This window comes from Euprymna scolopes, chromosome 31 (genome assembly GCF_053919585.1).
Source record: "Euprymna scolopes isolate OS-2025 chromosome 31, ASM5391958v1, whole genome shotgun sequence".
Taxonomy (NCBI): Eukaryota; Metazoa; Mollusca; class Cephalopoda; order Sepiida; family Sepiolidae; genus Euprymna; species Euprymna scolopes.
The window spans coordinates 7,233,821-7,251,914 of NC_136512.1; the positions used below are offsets into that span (position 1 = coordinate 7,233,821).

The 18,094-nt window shown below is 30.8% G+C and overlaps 2 protein-coding genes across 12 annotated transcripts in view; one reads left to right on the forward strand and one right to left on the reverse strand.

Moving 5' to 3' along the window:
* The window catches only part of LOC145255614 (pleckstrin homology domain-containing family H member 2-like), a 1,732,783-nt gene that overhangs the window by 162,514 nt on the left and 1,552,175 nt on the right, over positions 1-18,094 (forward strand). The window lies entirely within an intron of this gene.
* The window catches only part of LOC145255616 (histone-lysine N-methyltransferase SETMAR-like), a 252,289-nt gene that overhangs the window by 85,898 nt on the left and 148,297 nt on the right, over positions 1-18,094 (reverse strand). For 2 of the 4 annotated variants that reach the window (XM_080114133.1, XM_080114134.1), the window contains exon 2: positions 8,852-8,882. The exons of the other annotated variants lie outside the window; for them this stretch is intronic. In XM_080114133.1, coding sequence (XP_079970259.1) covers positions 8,852-8,882 — 31 coding nt within the window. The remainder of the gene's footprint in view (positions 1-8,851; positions 8,883-18,094) is intronic. 4 annotated transcript variants of the gene reach the window in all.

Below are 18,094 nucleotides of genomic sequence, written 5' to 3' on the forward strand. Positions count from 1 at the left end.
TTTTTTTTTAGGGTTATCATATATCAAGACCCGGAGGCCACTCGAGGATAAGTGTTAATGTGTGTATTGTAGTCATTTGGACAGTTGCGTAATAATCGTTTGTAAAAATAAGTTTGTATAATAAGATTATTTACGAGTACGATTCAATAAGAACTTGTTTACGTTGGACTTGAAGACAACGATATTGTAGTCAGCTGGAAAGCAGATCAGCGGAACAGAGTTCCACAGGTGAGAAATTCTAGGAAAGAAGTTTTGTTCCTTGAATCTACGTCTAGGCTTAGGTATCGATAGAGAGTGGGGGGATTTATTGATTTTGATTCTGACTAGACGAGAGTTGTTTATTTTTTTGAAAGATTAACAAGAGGGGACCATAGATTTGAGATTAGTTGAATACTTGCCATGAAAATAACGTTAGAGCAAAGACAGGCTCGCAACGTCTCTTCTGTGGGAAAGAGGTTGCAGAGAAGAGAAAAGGGCATCGGCTACTAGATTACGAAGTCGGTTTTGAACTCTGTCAAGGCAGGATAAGTACTTCTGCCCAGATGTGGCAACAATACTCCATCCTAGGACGTACTTGGTTCTTATACAGGAAGAGAATTGCAACATCAGTGAGATATCTACTGGAGCAGTAGAAGGATCCAACCATTTTTCCAGCAGTGCATGAAAGTTTCTTTAAAGGAATAAATGTTGGACTGAATTCATCCATATTTATTGACAAAATGTAATGAGCAATTTGTGTATACATATATTTGGAGCTAGCCGGGAGACCCGACGTTGCCCGGGATTGAATAGAGATGATGAATAATTAGATTAGAAAAAATTTTGAGGAGTATATTTAAAATTTATATAAGATAAGTTTCATATATTTGTAGTCATCGACATACAGCACTGTTTTGTTGTATCACAGCTTATTAGTGCCGCTAGACTAGCACCTCTCCTAAGCCAAGGATCTAACCTAGAACCATCGTGTTGACAGTCGGCAGTTCTACTCATCAACCCATGGGAGCGGTACTTGCAAATAACTTCGAAAAATGTCTATTTTAAACAAACATTCGTCCACCACTTTTATAGTGCTCCGGATAAGTTTCTTCAGATCGTTTAAAAGAAATTTACACTTGACCCATATTAGAATAAGCGATTGAAGGAGAATATAAGTATGGTTAATATAGCACAGAAAGAAGAAAAATAAAGTTAAATAGAGTGTTATATAAATAAAATAAAATTATTATCCGTTCAATTTAGGCTTGAAAGGTTTTTGTAAGATTGATTAGAGTTTTACAAAGTTGTCTCCCTTAGTGTAGCTTATGAATTAGTTAAGATAAAAACAATTTCGTTTAAGACTGAAAAAGAATTAAATTGATGAATTAATAGACCAGTTTTTTTTCATGGATGACACAATAAATAGTTCACATATATAAAACTAGCTGGGGTGCCTGGCGTTGCCAAGGTGTCTGTAGGTGTTAAAAAAAGTGACAGTAGGCAGGCAGGCAGGCTCGAACTCACGACACAAAGGTGGAAAAGAAAGTGAAAGAAAACCTGACATCTCACTCCTACGCCATGACGGAAAAGAAAGTGGAGGTGTGTGTAAGGGTGTTGGTTGAGCAAAAAAAAAAAAAAAAAAGAAGGAAAATTGCAAAAGCAGGCTCGAATCCGTAACGCGTCAGATGAAAAAGAGCTGAATAAAAACAAACTGTTTTACCGATCTGCCTAACATGGTTATGACGGCCTTTTAAGCAACGTCGTTAACACGAGAGGTGAATGGCTGGGAAAAAATGTCAGTGAAAAAATCGTCCCTCCATTTAGAAAAGTGCCCAGTTGAGGGTGTAGGAATTAATGTTTTGGGCCAATTTTTCGATATTTGGCACCCGAAGGTTCCTGCTTCAAAATGATACTAATCTCGTGAAAATCTGTCGCCTCTGTCGAAAATTTTAGGCAGGCATACAAACATACGTACATACATTTAAACAAGCAGGTGAGATTTATATTATAGACTAGTCTAGGTGCCCGGCGTTACCCGGGTGTTTGGAGGTGTGTGTTGAGCAAAAAAAAAAAAAAGTTGTAGTAGGCAGGCAGGCAGGCTTGAACCCATGACGCAAAGATGGAAAAGAAAGACATACAAACATACATACAAACATACATACAAACATACATACATTTAAATAGACAGGTCAGATTTATATTATAGATAGAGAATATTAATAACAGAACCATTTAAGAATATTCCAGTTCTTCCTTTTTCTTTTCTTTCTTTTTCTTTTCTTTTTTTTGTTTCTTTGGCGTCCAAAATATTAAATAAACAATTTTTTAAAATAGAATCATTTGAAATGTAAGGTTCTTAAAAAAAACGAGATTTGCACGAGATCTTGTAAGGTATGTGTATGTTTCCACTTCCGGTTACAAACAGATCAGGCTGAATAGAGCTTGACATGGGGACTTCGACGGTTCCCTATTATCAGGTTTGAAACCGACGTTACCGATGACTTATCTCATCTAAACTTTCTGAAAATGAAAATATAAATATTATGCTCTTATTTTGAAATTTTTTCTTATAACAGAGCACTCTGCTGGAATTCTTTTTTCCAAAATATAACCAAATGTGTGTGTGTGTGTGTGTGTAATCCAGAGACAGTACTGTTTCGTTATTTACAGCTCATCAGTGTGGCTAGACGAGCTAATTTCAAGCTGAGATGAAACCTGACCAATACACTGAGAGTCTATGCCTCTATCCCTGCACTATAATACAACACCTGCTGAATGTAAGCAAAATTTCAAACTAAGAGCATAAGCAAAATCTAGATGCCAACAATGTCAACATAACATTTTTTCAGCAGGTCGGAGAGCTCTAACTAGTTTTTCCTTAAGCTTAGTGACCCACCGGCAATTTCTCTTAGGAGAATTCTACCAATATAGGGAATAAAACATTGCCATCTTTAGACAGTACTGTTTCGCTGTTTGCAGCTCATAAAGTATATATTCTTGGGGTAAATTATATTTTGAATAGTAACATATTAAGCTCAATGGATGTGTATCGACACCTTCAGAGCATTTACACCATTCCGAATCATTTCACACTCATAAATTATGTTTGTATGTGTGTGTGTGTGTGTGTTCTTTCATTCAATTAAAACAATTTTTCAAATATCTTCAAGTTAGAAAGCCACTTGGATTTTTGTTATGTTGCGCCTTACACGTGTTTCATTGGATAGCAGAGTATATCTTCTTCATGCTACTAAACAACTCTTCAGAGACGAATAGGTATTCCTCAAAAACAGCTACAAAGTTCAAATAATAATGTAACAGTGTGCGTATGGGTGCACGTGAGAGAATCTGCAGCAGCCGAGCAATGTCTGGCTAGCGAAAGTATTAGCAGTTGCCATTAAAGCATGTATGTAAATAGTGTGTGCGAGTTTGCGTCTCAAGAAAAGGATAGATAAATATACCACGTGGTCGAGGATAGAAGCAAGTTGTGTTATGGGGAAGATGGACGTATAAACATGAGGGCGAGAAAGCGCTGGCTAGCACTAGCGTAAGTGGCGGGGAGAGAGACTTTTAAAAAGCACGTATGTGTGCGAAAAGACTTTCGAGAGGTAATGAAATGCGTTGTTTTGGAAGAACCTCGAATAAATGCCAAGTAGGATTTCCATTATATTATTTTTTTACTGTTTTATTTGTTTGTCTCTTTGCGGTGGTACCAGACAGTGTGTGGGTCCAGGAGGTATGAGGTGTAACGACATAGATAAAAAGTTACGGCCATATTACAATAGTAACTGATTGTTTCTGAATAACGAAACAGGTCTATAATGTACCGAAATTTTAACATAGTGGAAGAGCTGTTTTGCATGAAAAATAAATATTTGGATCTTGTAATGTAACTATACTGTTATTCACACACACACACACACACACACACACACACACACACACACACGCACACGCATATATAATTGAGAGAGAGAGAGAGAGAGAGAGAGAGAGAGAGGGGGGGTCGATTTGATCGACAAATCATTCATCCTTAACTGACCAGTGAGCGCAATTTCCAATAAGCGCTCGGCTCAACGGAGAAACGGTCTGTTATTAGCCCAATCTTCGCAGCTGCCAGTCTTTTCGGAACTGAACAAATGGTTCAAGCCTGACTGATTCACGCAAGAATCTTACAACTGCAAAATGAAGAGGTGACAAAAAGACTGCACGGACACCGGTGGGGTGTAGGTGGGTGGTATTGGGAAGTTAGGGGGGTTGGGTGAGGGATGATATAAGTGGGACGGAGGTGCTTCATGTCACTCGAGTGGAAAAGAAGAATGACTTACTTGAGCACCCCTCTCGCCCCTGCACTCGTCCCCCACCCCCCATACGCACGAGCAGCACTAACTTTCGTACACTATTTATTTCTCCGCTTATTTATGACGATGGAGGAACAAAGCTGAATCTTTTCTTCTTATTTAGTAATCGAGAATTTCGATGTGTTTATTTGTTTGGTTAGTTCATAGAGATTTAGCTGGATAGTTATTGAGTTTTAGTTAATCTGTTCATGTTCTATCTATCTATCTATCTATTTATCATTTCAACTATCTATCTATCTATCTATCTATCTATCATTTCACAACTACCTCTATATCTTTCTCTCCATCATTTCATGTATGTATGTATGTATGTATGTATGTATGTATGTAAGGGCGAATGAACTCTTTTTCTGGGTCAATGGCCAACTAGCACAGTGTATATTTGCGTGTGTGTGTGTATATGTGTATTGGGGTGGAGAGGGCTCCCGTAAGCCGTGGTGAAGGCAACCTTTCTAGGAGAAGCAAATCTGATTTAAAAAACCATAAAGCGGGAGACCAGTACCCGCATTAAGCTGGTCTGCAGTTTAATTTGTTGCTGGCTATCTTGCTCTTGCTTGTTGCTGGATCTCAACATTTTCAACAGAGAGAGAGACTTAGCTGTCGTACAAAGCTAAGACTCTGTAACATCATCTTTGTATAGATACTCTCTCAGGCATTTGGGCTCATGAATTTTAAATGTCTGAGGGAGTGGCAATCGTGTGACAAGAGACGTTGCAATCATCATGTATGTATGTATGTATCTATTTATCTATCTCTGATTTAAAAACCATAAAGCGGGAGACCGGTACCCGCATTAAGCTGGTCTGCCATTTAACTTGTTGCTGGCTATCTTGCTCTTGCTTGTTTCTGGATCTCTACATTTTGAACCGAGAGAGACTTAGCTATCGTACAAAACTAAGACTCTGTAACATCATCTGTGTATAGATACTTCCTCAGGGATTTGTCTATTAAAATGGTCCTGTGGCGATGGAAGTCATTTTTGGGCTCATAGAATTTAAGTGTCTGAGGGAGTGGCACTCGTCTGACAAGACGTTGCAATCATCTATCTATCTATCAATCTTTGCGCATAACAAATGAATAACGGATCTAATTCTTTTTATACCTATCTATTTAACTATCTATCAAACTATTCAAATGACATTAAATGAATAAAGGATCTAATTTTTTTTGTTGGATAGCTTTTGGAGTGCTGTATAACGAGCATGTATATATATATATATATATATATATATATATATATATATATATATATATACTAGGTGATTTCAATAAGCTTCTAGACATTTTTCGTATGGGCACTTTTATTGATAGTACACACACGAGACTCTAGACCCCTTCGAAGCAATCTCTCCCGGCTTCAATGCACTTGTTGTGCCGCTTCAACAACTTCTGGAAGGTTCCATGGAAGTCCTCTTGTGTGAGCGTGTAATAGCCTCTTCATCATCCTCCACAGACTCCCTGCCCTCCCTGAGTCTCTTATGCCACTAAAAAACTGATGCTCGATTCATGCAAGATGATACAAAAGCAGTCTAGACCATTCCATACGTTTCCGTGGCATTTTTTCAAGTTTAAAATAGAATTTTATTGCATATCGTTCTTCTAAAGGGTCCTCACGTCCTGATTGCATTTTTGAAATTCACCAGCTGTGACAATCAGGCTTTAGTAGGGTGTATTTCAATTCCTGCTCTAGCTGTTCATTTGAATCTGAAATCATAAAGATTGGCCAGTCATCTCATAAGATGTATAGCAATAACATACTGAATTTTCCAGAGTGTACGACAATTTTAAATGCCTGTACAAAAAATGTCAAGAAACGTATGTGCGTTATCTATAACTAGCGAGGAGTACCCGGCGCTGCCCGGGTGTTTGGGGGTGTTAAAAAAAAAGTAAGTATGAGGATCGAACCCGAACAGTTGTGAAAAAAAAACGTGCGACGTTAACCATTGCCCCACCGCGACATGCTTACGGAAACACGTTTGAATTCATTTAATTAGTTGGATTTAGCAGGTGCTCGTTTTAATAAGTTAATGAGGTCAGGTTTGATTGCGGGATAGTATTTACTGCTGAACGCTTCCCCCCCCCCCGAAGATGTTATAGGAAAAAAGCTTCGTTGTTAACTGTGAGATATTACAATTTGTATGTGATATAAAAAGTTTTAAAAAGTTGTTAAGCGAGCGACCGCTTTTCTGAAAAAAGCCTTTTGTTGACATACAAAAAAAACGAACACACATACATACATACGTACACATTTTCGCTTTTATATATATAGATGAGTCTATTAACTCATGAGTGTTAAACGTTCCAATATGTGATTTCGTCTGTGATTCTCTATTGTGTGCTGATGTGTGTATGCGTAAATTAAGTTTATAGACAGAGTGCAAACAAGAGAAGGGTATCGTTGTTGGTTGGAGCACCAGCAAAACACATACCTCCAACCTCCCTCCCATGCGTACTGAAATTCTCCGAAAGTGAAAACGCTCAGACGTGAATTATATTTTGATGAACTCATTTATTTCTTGTTGGCACGCTTTGTATGTGACTACGTTTTGCTAAGTCGCCCTCTTCTGACTTCCAAGGACGTCCTGTCCAAAAACCCTGCCCGTCCGCTAAAACTCTACGTCACAAAATCTATCTTTTCCATTACGTCATCACTACGTAGCGACTAAATGTAACTGTTTACCATCGAATAAATAACAAAGATATTTTTCTCTTGTTATCGAGCACTATTTAACAACCTCGTTGAGTTTATTAGTTCCTACTTTTGAATACCTCAAGCCTGGATATATATATATATATATATATATATATATACTAGCAAAAGTACCCGTCGTTGACTGGGTTAAAAAACAGCCTACAGAAAATGGACTCTGATTTATGAAAGTATGATAGGTTATGAAAAGGAAGGGTTGTAAGTTTGGGTTGAATTTGGGGGTATCAAAACCAAAGCAAAATATGATGAAAGTAAAAATAAAATAGATAAACCCCATAATTTATTATACCATACATGTTCACACTGAAACACTTATTACAATATTCTGTGGATCTGTATTAAAAAACCTTGTTAAACTTTGTGACATATTTCCATTCTGTGGAGGTCAGGTGCGAACGAACACCCCATAATTTTATTATACCATATTTCTTCAAACTGAAACCTAATTATCAAAGTATACTTACACAGATAGACATGAAAAGTCTTTATTAAAGTTTGTGCCTATTTCCATTCTATGGGGGCCAGGCGCGAACGCAAACCCCACAATTTTATTATACCATCCCTATTTAAGTTAAAACATACTTATCGAAGTATTCTTATGTACATCTATATCAAAAACACTTGTAAGCGTTTTTTTTTAACTTTTACATTTTTTATTTCCATACTTTGTGGACCAGGCGCGAACGCAGACCCCACAATTTTAATGAACCACCGTTCTGCCAGATCAAACATACCCATTCCTGTGTCTCGATACATCTTCTATCATTATATGTAATCAGTTTTTTTTTTAAATAGTCAACCATATAGGAGCCTATTCGTGACCACACACACACACACACACACACACACACACACACACATTCAGCTTTATATTATAAGATATCAATCACTGCATGTTTTCTAATGGAAAACATCTGTTGCGTGCATTTTCAAATTGAAGCAACGACTGAAACAAAAGCGAAAAATTGCAGCATAAAAACTCGTGAAGATACTCAACGGCCAGTTGCGCATATAATAAGCAACAAAAGAACAAATAAACCAAATAGTGTTTTGCATTCTCGCTAGTTGGTATTTAGTTGTTTTCCACTGTAGAACGATGTGACACAAGGTTAAATTGTGAGGAGTGAAAAACCAACACAGAAGATGTGCGCATTCTTGCTGACAAAAACATCACTTAGCTGTCCCATTAGCATTCCCCGGTAGAAGCACCCCAGAAGATGAATAGCAATAAACTAATCCTTTCATGAAGAGTGAGGGTAAAGCCTGGGAGAGTGGTTCTCTAAAGACTGCACAGAACGATTCCACAGCCCAACAGAAACAAGGTTATCGCCTCATCAAAAATAACCCAGATTTTGCCAGCACAATTGTCGAGAATGTAGATACCATCCAGTAGCATCAACCCTCGGTGGATCGAACCGGCTTGCTCCAAAGTAGGAAGTTTCCAGGGCATATCGAATTCATAAGCGGTAACCAGTCGCATGTATATCTCGGTTAGGGGAGATAACAACGTTCTGTTTTTCCAGTTCTTGCAGGGAGATGTTGATGTTCACCTACATACAGCACCTGGTATTCTCAAATGGTCACCTATCTGGTACTGAAAAGATTAAATGTTGCTGAACTTTGGTGACCCAATGAGAACCGGCGTGTCAACATGATTACGTTGTATATATGTTGAGGATGTATCCACGATGAATATAACCAACACCTAGTCAGTCTGTGCGAGGGAAGATCAGGATTCGCTAACATCCTGTGGCCTAAAATGTAAAGACAAATAAAAATATATATAAAAAAAACTACTTACACAAGCAGAACAGGGTTGTTTCGGCCATTAGCTGATGCGATCGGGGAAGGAAAAAGAGAAGAAGAAAAATTTGAGTTTGTAGATGAATCCTTTGTATGCATGTTGAATTAATTTGCACATGAGAGGAATAGCGGCTATAAGAAGGACGAATTGGAGACTGCAGCGAGCAGAGAGAGAGAGAGAGAGAGAGAGAGAGAGAGAGAGAGAGAGAGAGAGAGAGAGAGAGAGAGAACATAAGGCGTTATTTTTGATGAGGTGATAACTTTGTTTCTGATGAGCTGAGGAATTGTTCTGTGCAGTCTTTGGAGAATCATACTCCCAGGCTTTATCTTCACTCTCCATGAAGAGATTACTTTATTACTATTAATCTGAGGCACTCCTATTGGGGAATGCTAACGAAACTGCTCAGATATTTTTGTCAGGCAGAATTTGTTTTTACAAAAGGGTCACGACATATCAAAGTCCGGTAGCCACTCGAGGATAAGGCTTAATGTGTGTATTGTAGTCATTGGGACAGTAGCGTATTCATCGTTTGTGGTGGGAATTTCGTATAATTAGATTATTTACGAGTACAATTCAATAATAACTTGTGTATGTTAGACTTGAGTATGTTAGACTTGAAGACAACAATATTGTAGTCAGTTGGAAAGCTGATCAGCAAGACAGAGTTCCACAGTCGGGCAGTTTTAGGAAAGAAGCTTTTTTGTGTGTTGGCTTTTAAATGCTCACAATTAAACCTTGTGTCGCGTCTTTCTACAGTGGAAGACAACTAAATACCAACTAACGATGTTAAGAGTTGGTTTTGTAAACTGTTAAGAGGAATTTGTACGAATTGCGGAGGTAGTGAGAAGGAGTCCTGACATATTTTTTGGGGGCGGGTGATAATATATACAATATCGGTTTATAAATATTTTCAAATAAAGTTGTACCGAAGGGATTACCGTGTGATAGGATTACTGGTCCGTGATAAATATACGATCGGTCGAATGACAATAATTCGAGTCAATCGCAGGTCGGACCAACTGAGAATTTCCGGAAAACGATTCTACCAATATTAGTTATAAGTTAAATCGAACTTTGTCACGGGGTGCGAATTATACGCTTCGCTTTGGCTTAGAAGGGAAACTAGTTTGATAAACTTTAGCTGTCTGTATCTTGCGGCAGTTCAATTTACACAGGTTTATAATACATGTGGCACGATGAAGTATTGAACTCGTGGGATTTTGAAGTTTTTTTTATGTTCATATTCGCAGGCGTAGCATTTTAGTTGAACGTTCTAAATATGTGGATATCATTTTTATCAAAAAATCTATCGATATATTTGACATTGATTTTATTATATAATTATATATATGCCATTATCTATTATATATATATAATAGATAGTTATATATATATAACTATCTATTATATATATAATATATAATTACATATATATGATAATGACATATATATAATTATCTATTACATATATAATTATCTATTACATATATATAATTATCGATTATATATATATAATTATCTATTATATATATAATTATCTATTATATATATGTAATTATCTATTATATATATATGTAATTATCTATTATATATGTAATTATCTATTATATATGTAATTATCTATTATATATGTAATTATCTATTATATACATGTAATTATCAATTATATATGTAATTATCTATTATATATATAATTATCTATTATATACATGTAATTATCAATTATATATGTAATTATCAATTATATATGTAATTATCTATTATATATGTAATTATCAATTATATATGTAATTATCAATTATATATGTAATTATCTATTATATATGTAATTATCTATTATATACATGTAATTATCAATTATATATGTAATTATCTATTATGTATATAATTATCTACTATATATATATATGTAATTATCTATTATATACATGTAATTATCAATTATATATGTAATTATCTATTATGTATATAATTATCTACTATATATATATATGTAATTATCTATTATATATATGTAATTATCAAATCTATATATGTAATAATCTATGATATATATATGTAATTATCTATTATATATGTAATTATCTATTATATATGTAATTATCTATTATATACATGTAATTATCAATTATATATGTAATTATCTATTATATATATATATATATGTAATTATCTATTATATATATATGTAATTATCTATTATATATATACATATGTAATTATCTATTATATATATATGTAATTATCTATTATATATATATGTAATTATCTATTATATATATATGTAATTATCTATTATATATATATAATTATCTATTTTATATATATATAATTATCTATTTTATATATATATAATTATCTATTTTATATATATATAATTATCTATTTTATATATATATAATTATCTATTATATATATGTAATTATCTATTATATATAATTATCTATTATATATATAATTATCTATTATATATATATGTAATTATATGTTATATATATATAATTATCTATTATATATATATAATTATCTATTATATATGTAATTATCTATTATATATATATAATTATCTATTATATATGTAATTATCTATTATCTATATATAATTATCTATTATATATGTAATTATCTATAAATATATAATTATCTATTATATATGTAATTATCTATTATATATATGTAATTATCTATTATATATATGTAATTATCTATTATATATATGTAATTATCTATTATATATATTATTATCTATTATATATGCAATTATCTATTATATATGCAATTATCTATCATATATATATGTAATTATCTATTATATATATAATTATCTATTATATATATATAATTATCTATTATATATATATAATTATCTATTATATATATGTAATTATCTATTATATATATAATTATCTATTATATATATGTAATTATCTATTATATATATAATTATCTATTATATATATGTAATTATCTATTATATATATAATTATCTATTAGATATATATGTAATTATCTATTAAATATATATATATAGTTATCTATTCTATATATAATTATCTATTATATATATATAATTATTTATTATATATATAATTATCTATTTTATATATCTATATATATCTATATATATATATATCAAATAGATAATTATATATAAGTAGAATAGATAATTATATATATATACATATATATATATATATATATAATAAAATCCGTGTCAAATATATCGATAGATTTTTATGATAAAAATGATATCCACATATTTCGAACGTTCAACTAAAATGCTAATATATATATATATATATATATATATGAATATATATATATATATGTTCATATATATATATATATGAATATATATATAAATATATATATGAATATATATATATATATTCATATATATATGAATATATATATATTAATATATATATATGAATATGTATATATATTCATATATATATATATATGAATATATATATATATTAATATATATATATAAATATATATATATATATATTCATATATATATGAATATATATATATAATTATATATTAATATATATATATATATATATGAATATATATATATTCATATATATATATATATTTATATATATATATTTATATATATATATATTTATATATATATATATTTATATATATATATATTTATATATATATATTTATATATATATATTTATATATATATATTTATATATATATATTTATATATATATATATTTATATATATATATATTTATATAAATATATATATTCATATATATATATATTCATATATATATATATATATTCATATATATATATATTAGTGATGGGACGATGCCAAAATTTCCGATTCCGATCCGATTCCCGATTCCGATTCCGATTCTTGTAAAATTTATACATATTTAATTAGAGATTTTTTTTGTTTGTTTTTTCGTAAATTTTCAAATTATTACATAAACCCCTGGTTAATATCCGTGTATATTTTATCTCAAATGTTTGCCTTGTAATTGATTAAAAATTGTAACACAACAAAACATTTATTTTGATTTTAAAACAAAGCTATATTGTACCAGTTCGTATTTACTGTATAACATGCTACTTACATGAATAGTGGAAAATATTCGAAGATTGGTAGGCAAAATAAGAAAACGATGTAAGAACAATATATTTAACAACGCCACTTAGCAAAGCCACATCTCATTGTTACGAACGAATTTCTAAATAATAATATTACTATTATGAAAACCATTTTTAACGTGAGATTGCGTGAGCTTTCTGTGCTTTCTCTCGCAGCTAAATCCCTATTCCAAAATGAAATATTACTTTTATAGATTACGTGTTAGAACATTTTTTTAATTGGCGGAAAGAAAAGCGATCATTTAGAATTTAGAGTGTAAGATCAGTTTCGAATATAAATTTAACGTAAAATGATCATCATTTCTGGCCATCCTAATTCTTCATGGATATTAACTAAAGTGTTTCCCACTAAATTAAGTTCGGTTTGCAACGTTGTAAAACCATGTGTAATCGCTTAAAAAGTAGACACCCTATCCCCAATAAGCGCACATAATTTAAAATTGGTAACACACTACAGCTCATGTTACGTTATATTTATTTGTGAAACTGACCGTCTATTTTAAATTCCTAATCGTTTTATATTAGTGTTGTGTCGATTAATCGGAATCGGGAATCGGATAAATCGGTAATTTTGGGGGTATCGGAATCGGTATTGGAATCGGAAAAATTTGTGCCTAATTTCCGATTCCCAAATCGATTCTTTTAATATTTTTAAAAAGTTCATTTTCAATTGTTTGTACCGATTATAAATATTTCTTTCTTTTAAACTATTAGTAAAATTAAAGAAGATCTAAACTTATTTTATATGCGTAAAATAAACAAAACAAAAATTGAAACTTTGCGAAAATTCGCTAGGTAACCTTTAGAAGAATGCAGTTTATTTTCAAAGTAGCGAAAGAATTGTCTAAAATTAAAGAAATATTTTGCCCAGAAAATAATATCAAACATTATTGCTAATTAAATGAAAAGTAGAATATAAAAGTGTTGGGTTTTGTCGGTATGTTTGCTGCTCCCTCACTCGGCAATCGGTATTGACAAATATAACAAGCCGTGCATGCATGGTCCCCCTCTATGTGAGGAGGGGGGATCGAATAAAGTGATAAAAAAAGTGATACATAACTGATAAAAAAACAATTTTGAGTGAAAAAAAATTTTTCAAAAGTTTTCAGAAAAATGACTAAGTTCAACTTTTGCTCCACACCCAATATTAGCCCTAAAACCTCCAGGGCTTGTGACTCTGATTTTCCCAGGGTCAGTGATACTTCCATCAGGTGTATATCAGGTATGCCCATGGTTTTGCCAAGTTTCAGAAAAATCTAATGAATGGATGAAAAGTTATTCTGAAAAATATGTCAATTTTGTCTATTTAGAGTCATTTTGAGGTATTTTTTTTTACCTCTTTTGCCCCCATGGGGGAGCTAATTACTTGTAAAAATGGACAAACGGCTATGTTTCAGGCCTTAAGACATGTAAATTTGAGTTCAGCACCATAAAAAAACACTAAATAGAGATACATAATCACATTTTAGACAAATATGAAAAAAAGAGCCTAAAAAAGGGGTGGTTTTTAGCCCTAAAAGTTCCCGGGGGGCGCAAACCAGAGTTTTGCCAGGATCAGCGATACTGAATTTACATTTGCAACAATTGCCTTCACATTTTGGACAAGTTTCAGTAAAATCTAATGGACGGGAAAAAAGTTATGAGACCAAAAGTGTCATTTTTGCCATTTTGGGCATTTTTGACCACTTTTCAGCCCCTGGGGGAGCAACGAGAGTTTTCTTTAAAAAAAAAAACTCGATGTTGTGCACATCTACGTATTGGAGTACAACTTGTGGCAAAATTTCAGAAAAAAGTAATGGACGGTTATCCGGGAATCATCCGGACGAACGGACGAACGAACGCCACTGAAAACTATAGTCCCTCTCCGATAAATCGGGTGACCAACAAGGAATGGGCAAAAAGGCTTGGCCTTTGATTTAATTTGAAATATGCTTTGATTTAATATGATGAAATTTGATGAAATATCCTTTGATTTAATTTGAAATATATATATATATATATATATATATATATATATATATATATATATATATATATATATATATATATATATATATATATATATATCATGGAGGCCTCGCTGAAGCCCGCCAATCTCACTCAAAAGTTGAGTTGAAAGTATTATGGGGTAATTAACACCTTCGATGCCGTTGGTTTCGACAACAATACTTTTTCACACCCACTTGCCAAATTTCTCAAGGAGTTTAATATGAAAAGATTTCAAACGAATAGAGTTTTATTTTATTTTCCTGGAGCCACATTGTCTGACACCATCGCATTTTCCTCGGGTTTCGGAAAAGTTAAAAATTATACATGAATATCTCACAATGAATTTATCAAAGTCTGGATAAAATAGATAAAGAGAAAACATTTAGAAATTTTTCAGATTGAAAAAGAAATTATATTTACATTTAAAAGTCCCCCCTCATTGAAATTCTACTTTTGGACGATATTTGTAAACCCACTAAAAACCAAATTATTTTTAGATCTAGGATGAAGCTCTAAACTGTCTTCACGTATTAAAAAAGGGTGTTTATGCAGTTTACACTATGTTAAAAAACGAAAAATAAAAAAAATATATATTCTACGTACTCGTTATGGAATGAAGTTCTCATAAAAAAATCACGTAATTTCATAAAATAGTTTTTATTTTATGCCGTAAAAACGATTTGGGAAATTCGGAATCTTCCTAAAAAAACTGCGATAATTAGTCAAGGGAGCGTAAAACAAAAACTATTTAATGAAATTACATGATTTTGTTATGAGAACTTCATTCTATAACGAGTACGTAGATCTATAGAGTTTAGTTTTACTAATAGTTTAAAAGAAATAAATATTTATAATCGGTACAAGCAATTGAAAATTAACTTTTGAAAAATATTCAAAGAATCGATTTGGGAATCGGAAATTATACACAAATTTTTCCGATTCCGATGCCGATTCCGATTCCCCGAAAATTACCGATTTAACCGATTCCCGATTCTGATTCCGATTCATCGGCACAACACTAATATATATTCATATATATATATATATTCATATATATATATATTCATATATATATATATATATATATTCATATATATATATATATATATATTCATATATATATATATTCATATATATATATATTCATATATATATATATTCATATATATATATATTCATATATATATATATTCATATATATATATATATTCATATATATATGTATTCATATATATATATATATATTCATATATAAATATATTCATATATATATTCATATATATATATATTCATATATATATATATATTCATATATATATATATATATTCATATATATATATATATATATATATATATATTCATATATATATATATATTCATATATATATATATATATATATTCATATATATATATATTCATATATATATATATATATTCATATATATATATTCATATATATATATATTCATATATATATATTCATATATATATATATATATTCATATATATATATATATTCATATATATATATTCATATATATATATATTAATATATATATATATTCATATATATATATATATATATATATTCATATATATATATATTCATATATATATATATTCATATATATATATATTCATATATATATATTCATATATATATATATTCATATATAAATATATATATATATTCATATATATATATATTCATATATATATATATATTCATATATATATATATATATTTTCATATATATATTCGGTGCCCGGAAAACTCGTCCCGGGAAAACTCGTCTCGGGAAAACTCGTCTCGGGAAAACTCGTCTCCGGAAAACTCGTCTCGGGAAAACTCGTCCCCTTTCGCTAGGTAGGAAAACTGGTCCCTTATTGAATAAATATCGATTGAAAACACATTTTATGATCGTTCTTGAAGGAGATATTGTTTTTTTTTAAATAGACTATAGCCCCCCCCCCCATAATATTTAAAAAAAAATATATTTTTACTTGTTTAATGTTTTTTTTTTTTTTTAAATAAAATCGATTTTCTAAGTGTCCGTTTTCTACCTAACTGGCTAAGTTCTTAGTGGTTTCACTTATTTTACAGCGTGGGTTTGTATTACTGTACACATAGATTCGAAAAAGTAGTTAAAAAACAAATATATAACAAAAAAATGTTATCAAAGGCAAGATAAGTTACTTTTCTACCAAACTGGATATAATTATCGTGTTTTTTTTTTCAATTTAACATGTTTATTCAGCTCGAAAAACATGCAGTGTTTACCGATGTATTGGAAAATTCAAAATGGCGGCCGACTCTCTCTTAAACACCGAATATATGTCAACCTATGTCACGGTAATATATATTGAGCGAATTTCTAGCAGTATTTTGTCTAGTTTATTATTTATAACACCTTTTCCCGAACTTACCGTGTTTAAGAGAGAGTCGGCCGCCATTTTGAATTTTCCAATACATCATCGGTAAACACTGCATGTTTTTCGAGCTGAATAAACATGTTAAATTGAAAAAAAAACACGGTAATTATATCCAGTTTGGTAGAAAAGTAACTTATCTTGCCTTTGATAACATTTATTTGTTATATATTTGTTTTTTAACTACTTTTTCGAATCTATGTGTACAGTAATACAAACCCAAATTTTAATATTTTTTAAAATATAATTTATAGAGGGGGGAGGTTAAAACTATATCTCCCTCCGAAAAACAACCAACAAAAAATGAAATCAAAAAGATTCTTGATAAACGATAGCGGAGTTTTCAATAAAATTTATTAATAAATTTATTTAGTGATTACTTTTTCTCTGAATGATTGATTTTAGAATTTTGAAGTAAAAATTTAAAAAATTAAAAATGAGTTAACGAGAGATTGTTAGCACATGGCATCTCTCTCGCCAAAAAAATATTTCGCTTTTAATTTTTTAGTTAATTTTTGCAAAATTTGACAGGACGACAATAAATGTGGATAATTGATAGAATTATAATTTTAAATAACGCATGAGTGCATTTGGTATGAGAGAAAACGAAAACATAACAACAAAAAACTATCATAATTAAAAAACCAAAACAAAAAAGTAATGCTCCCAGTTTTTAATT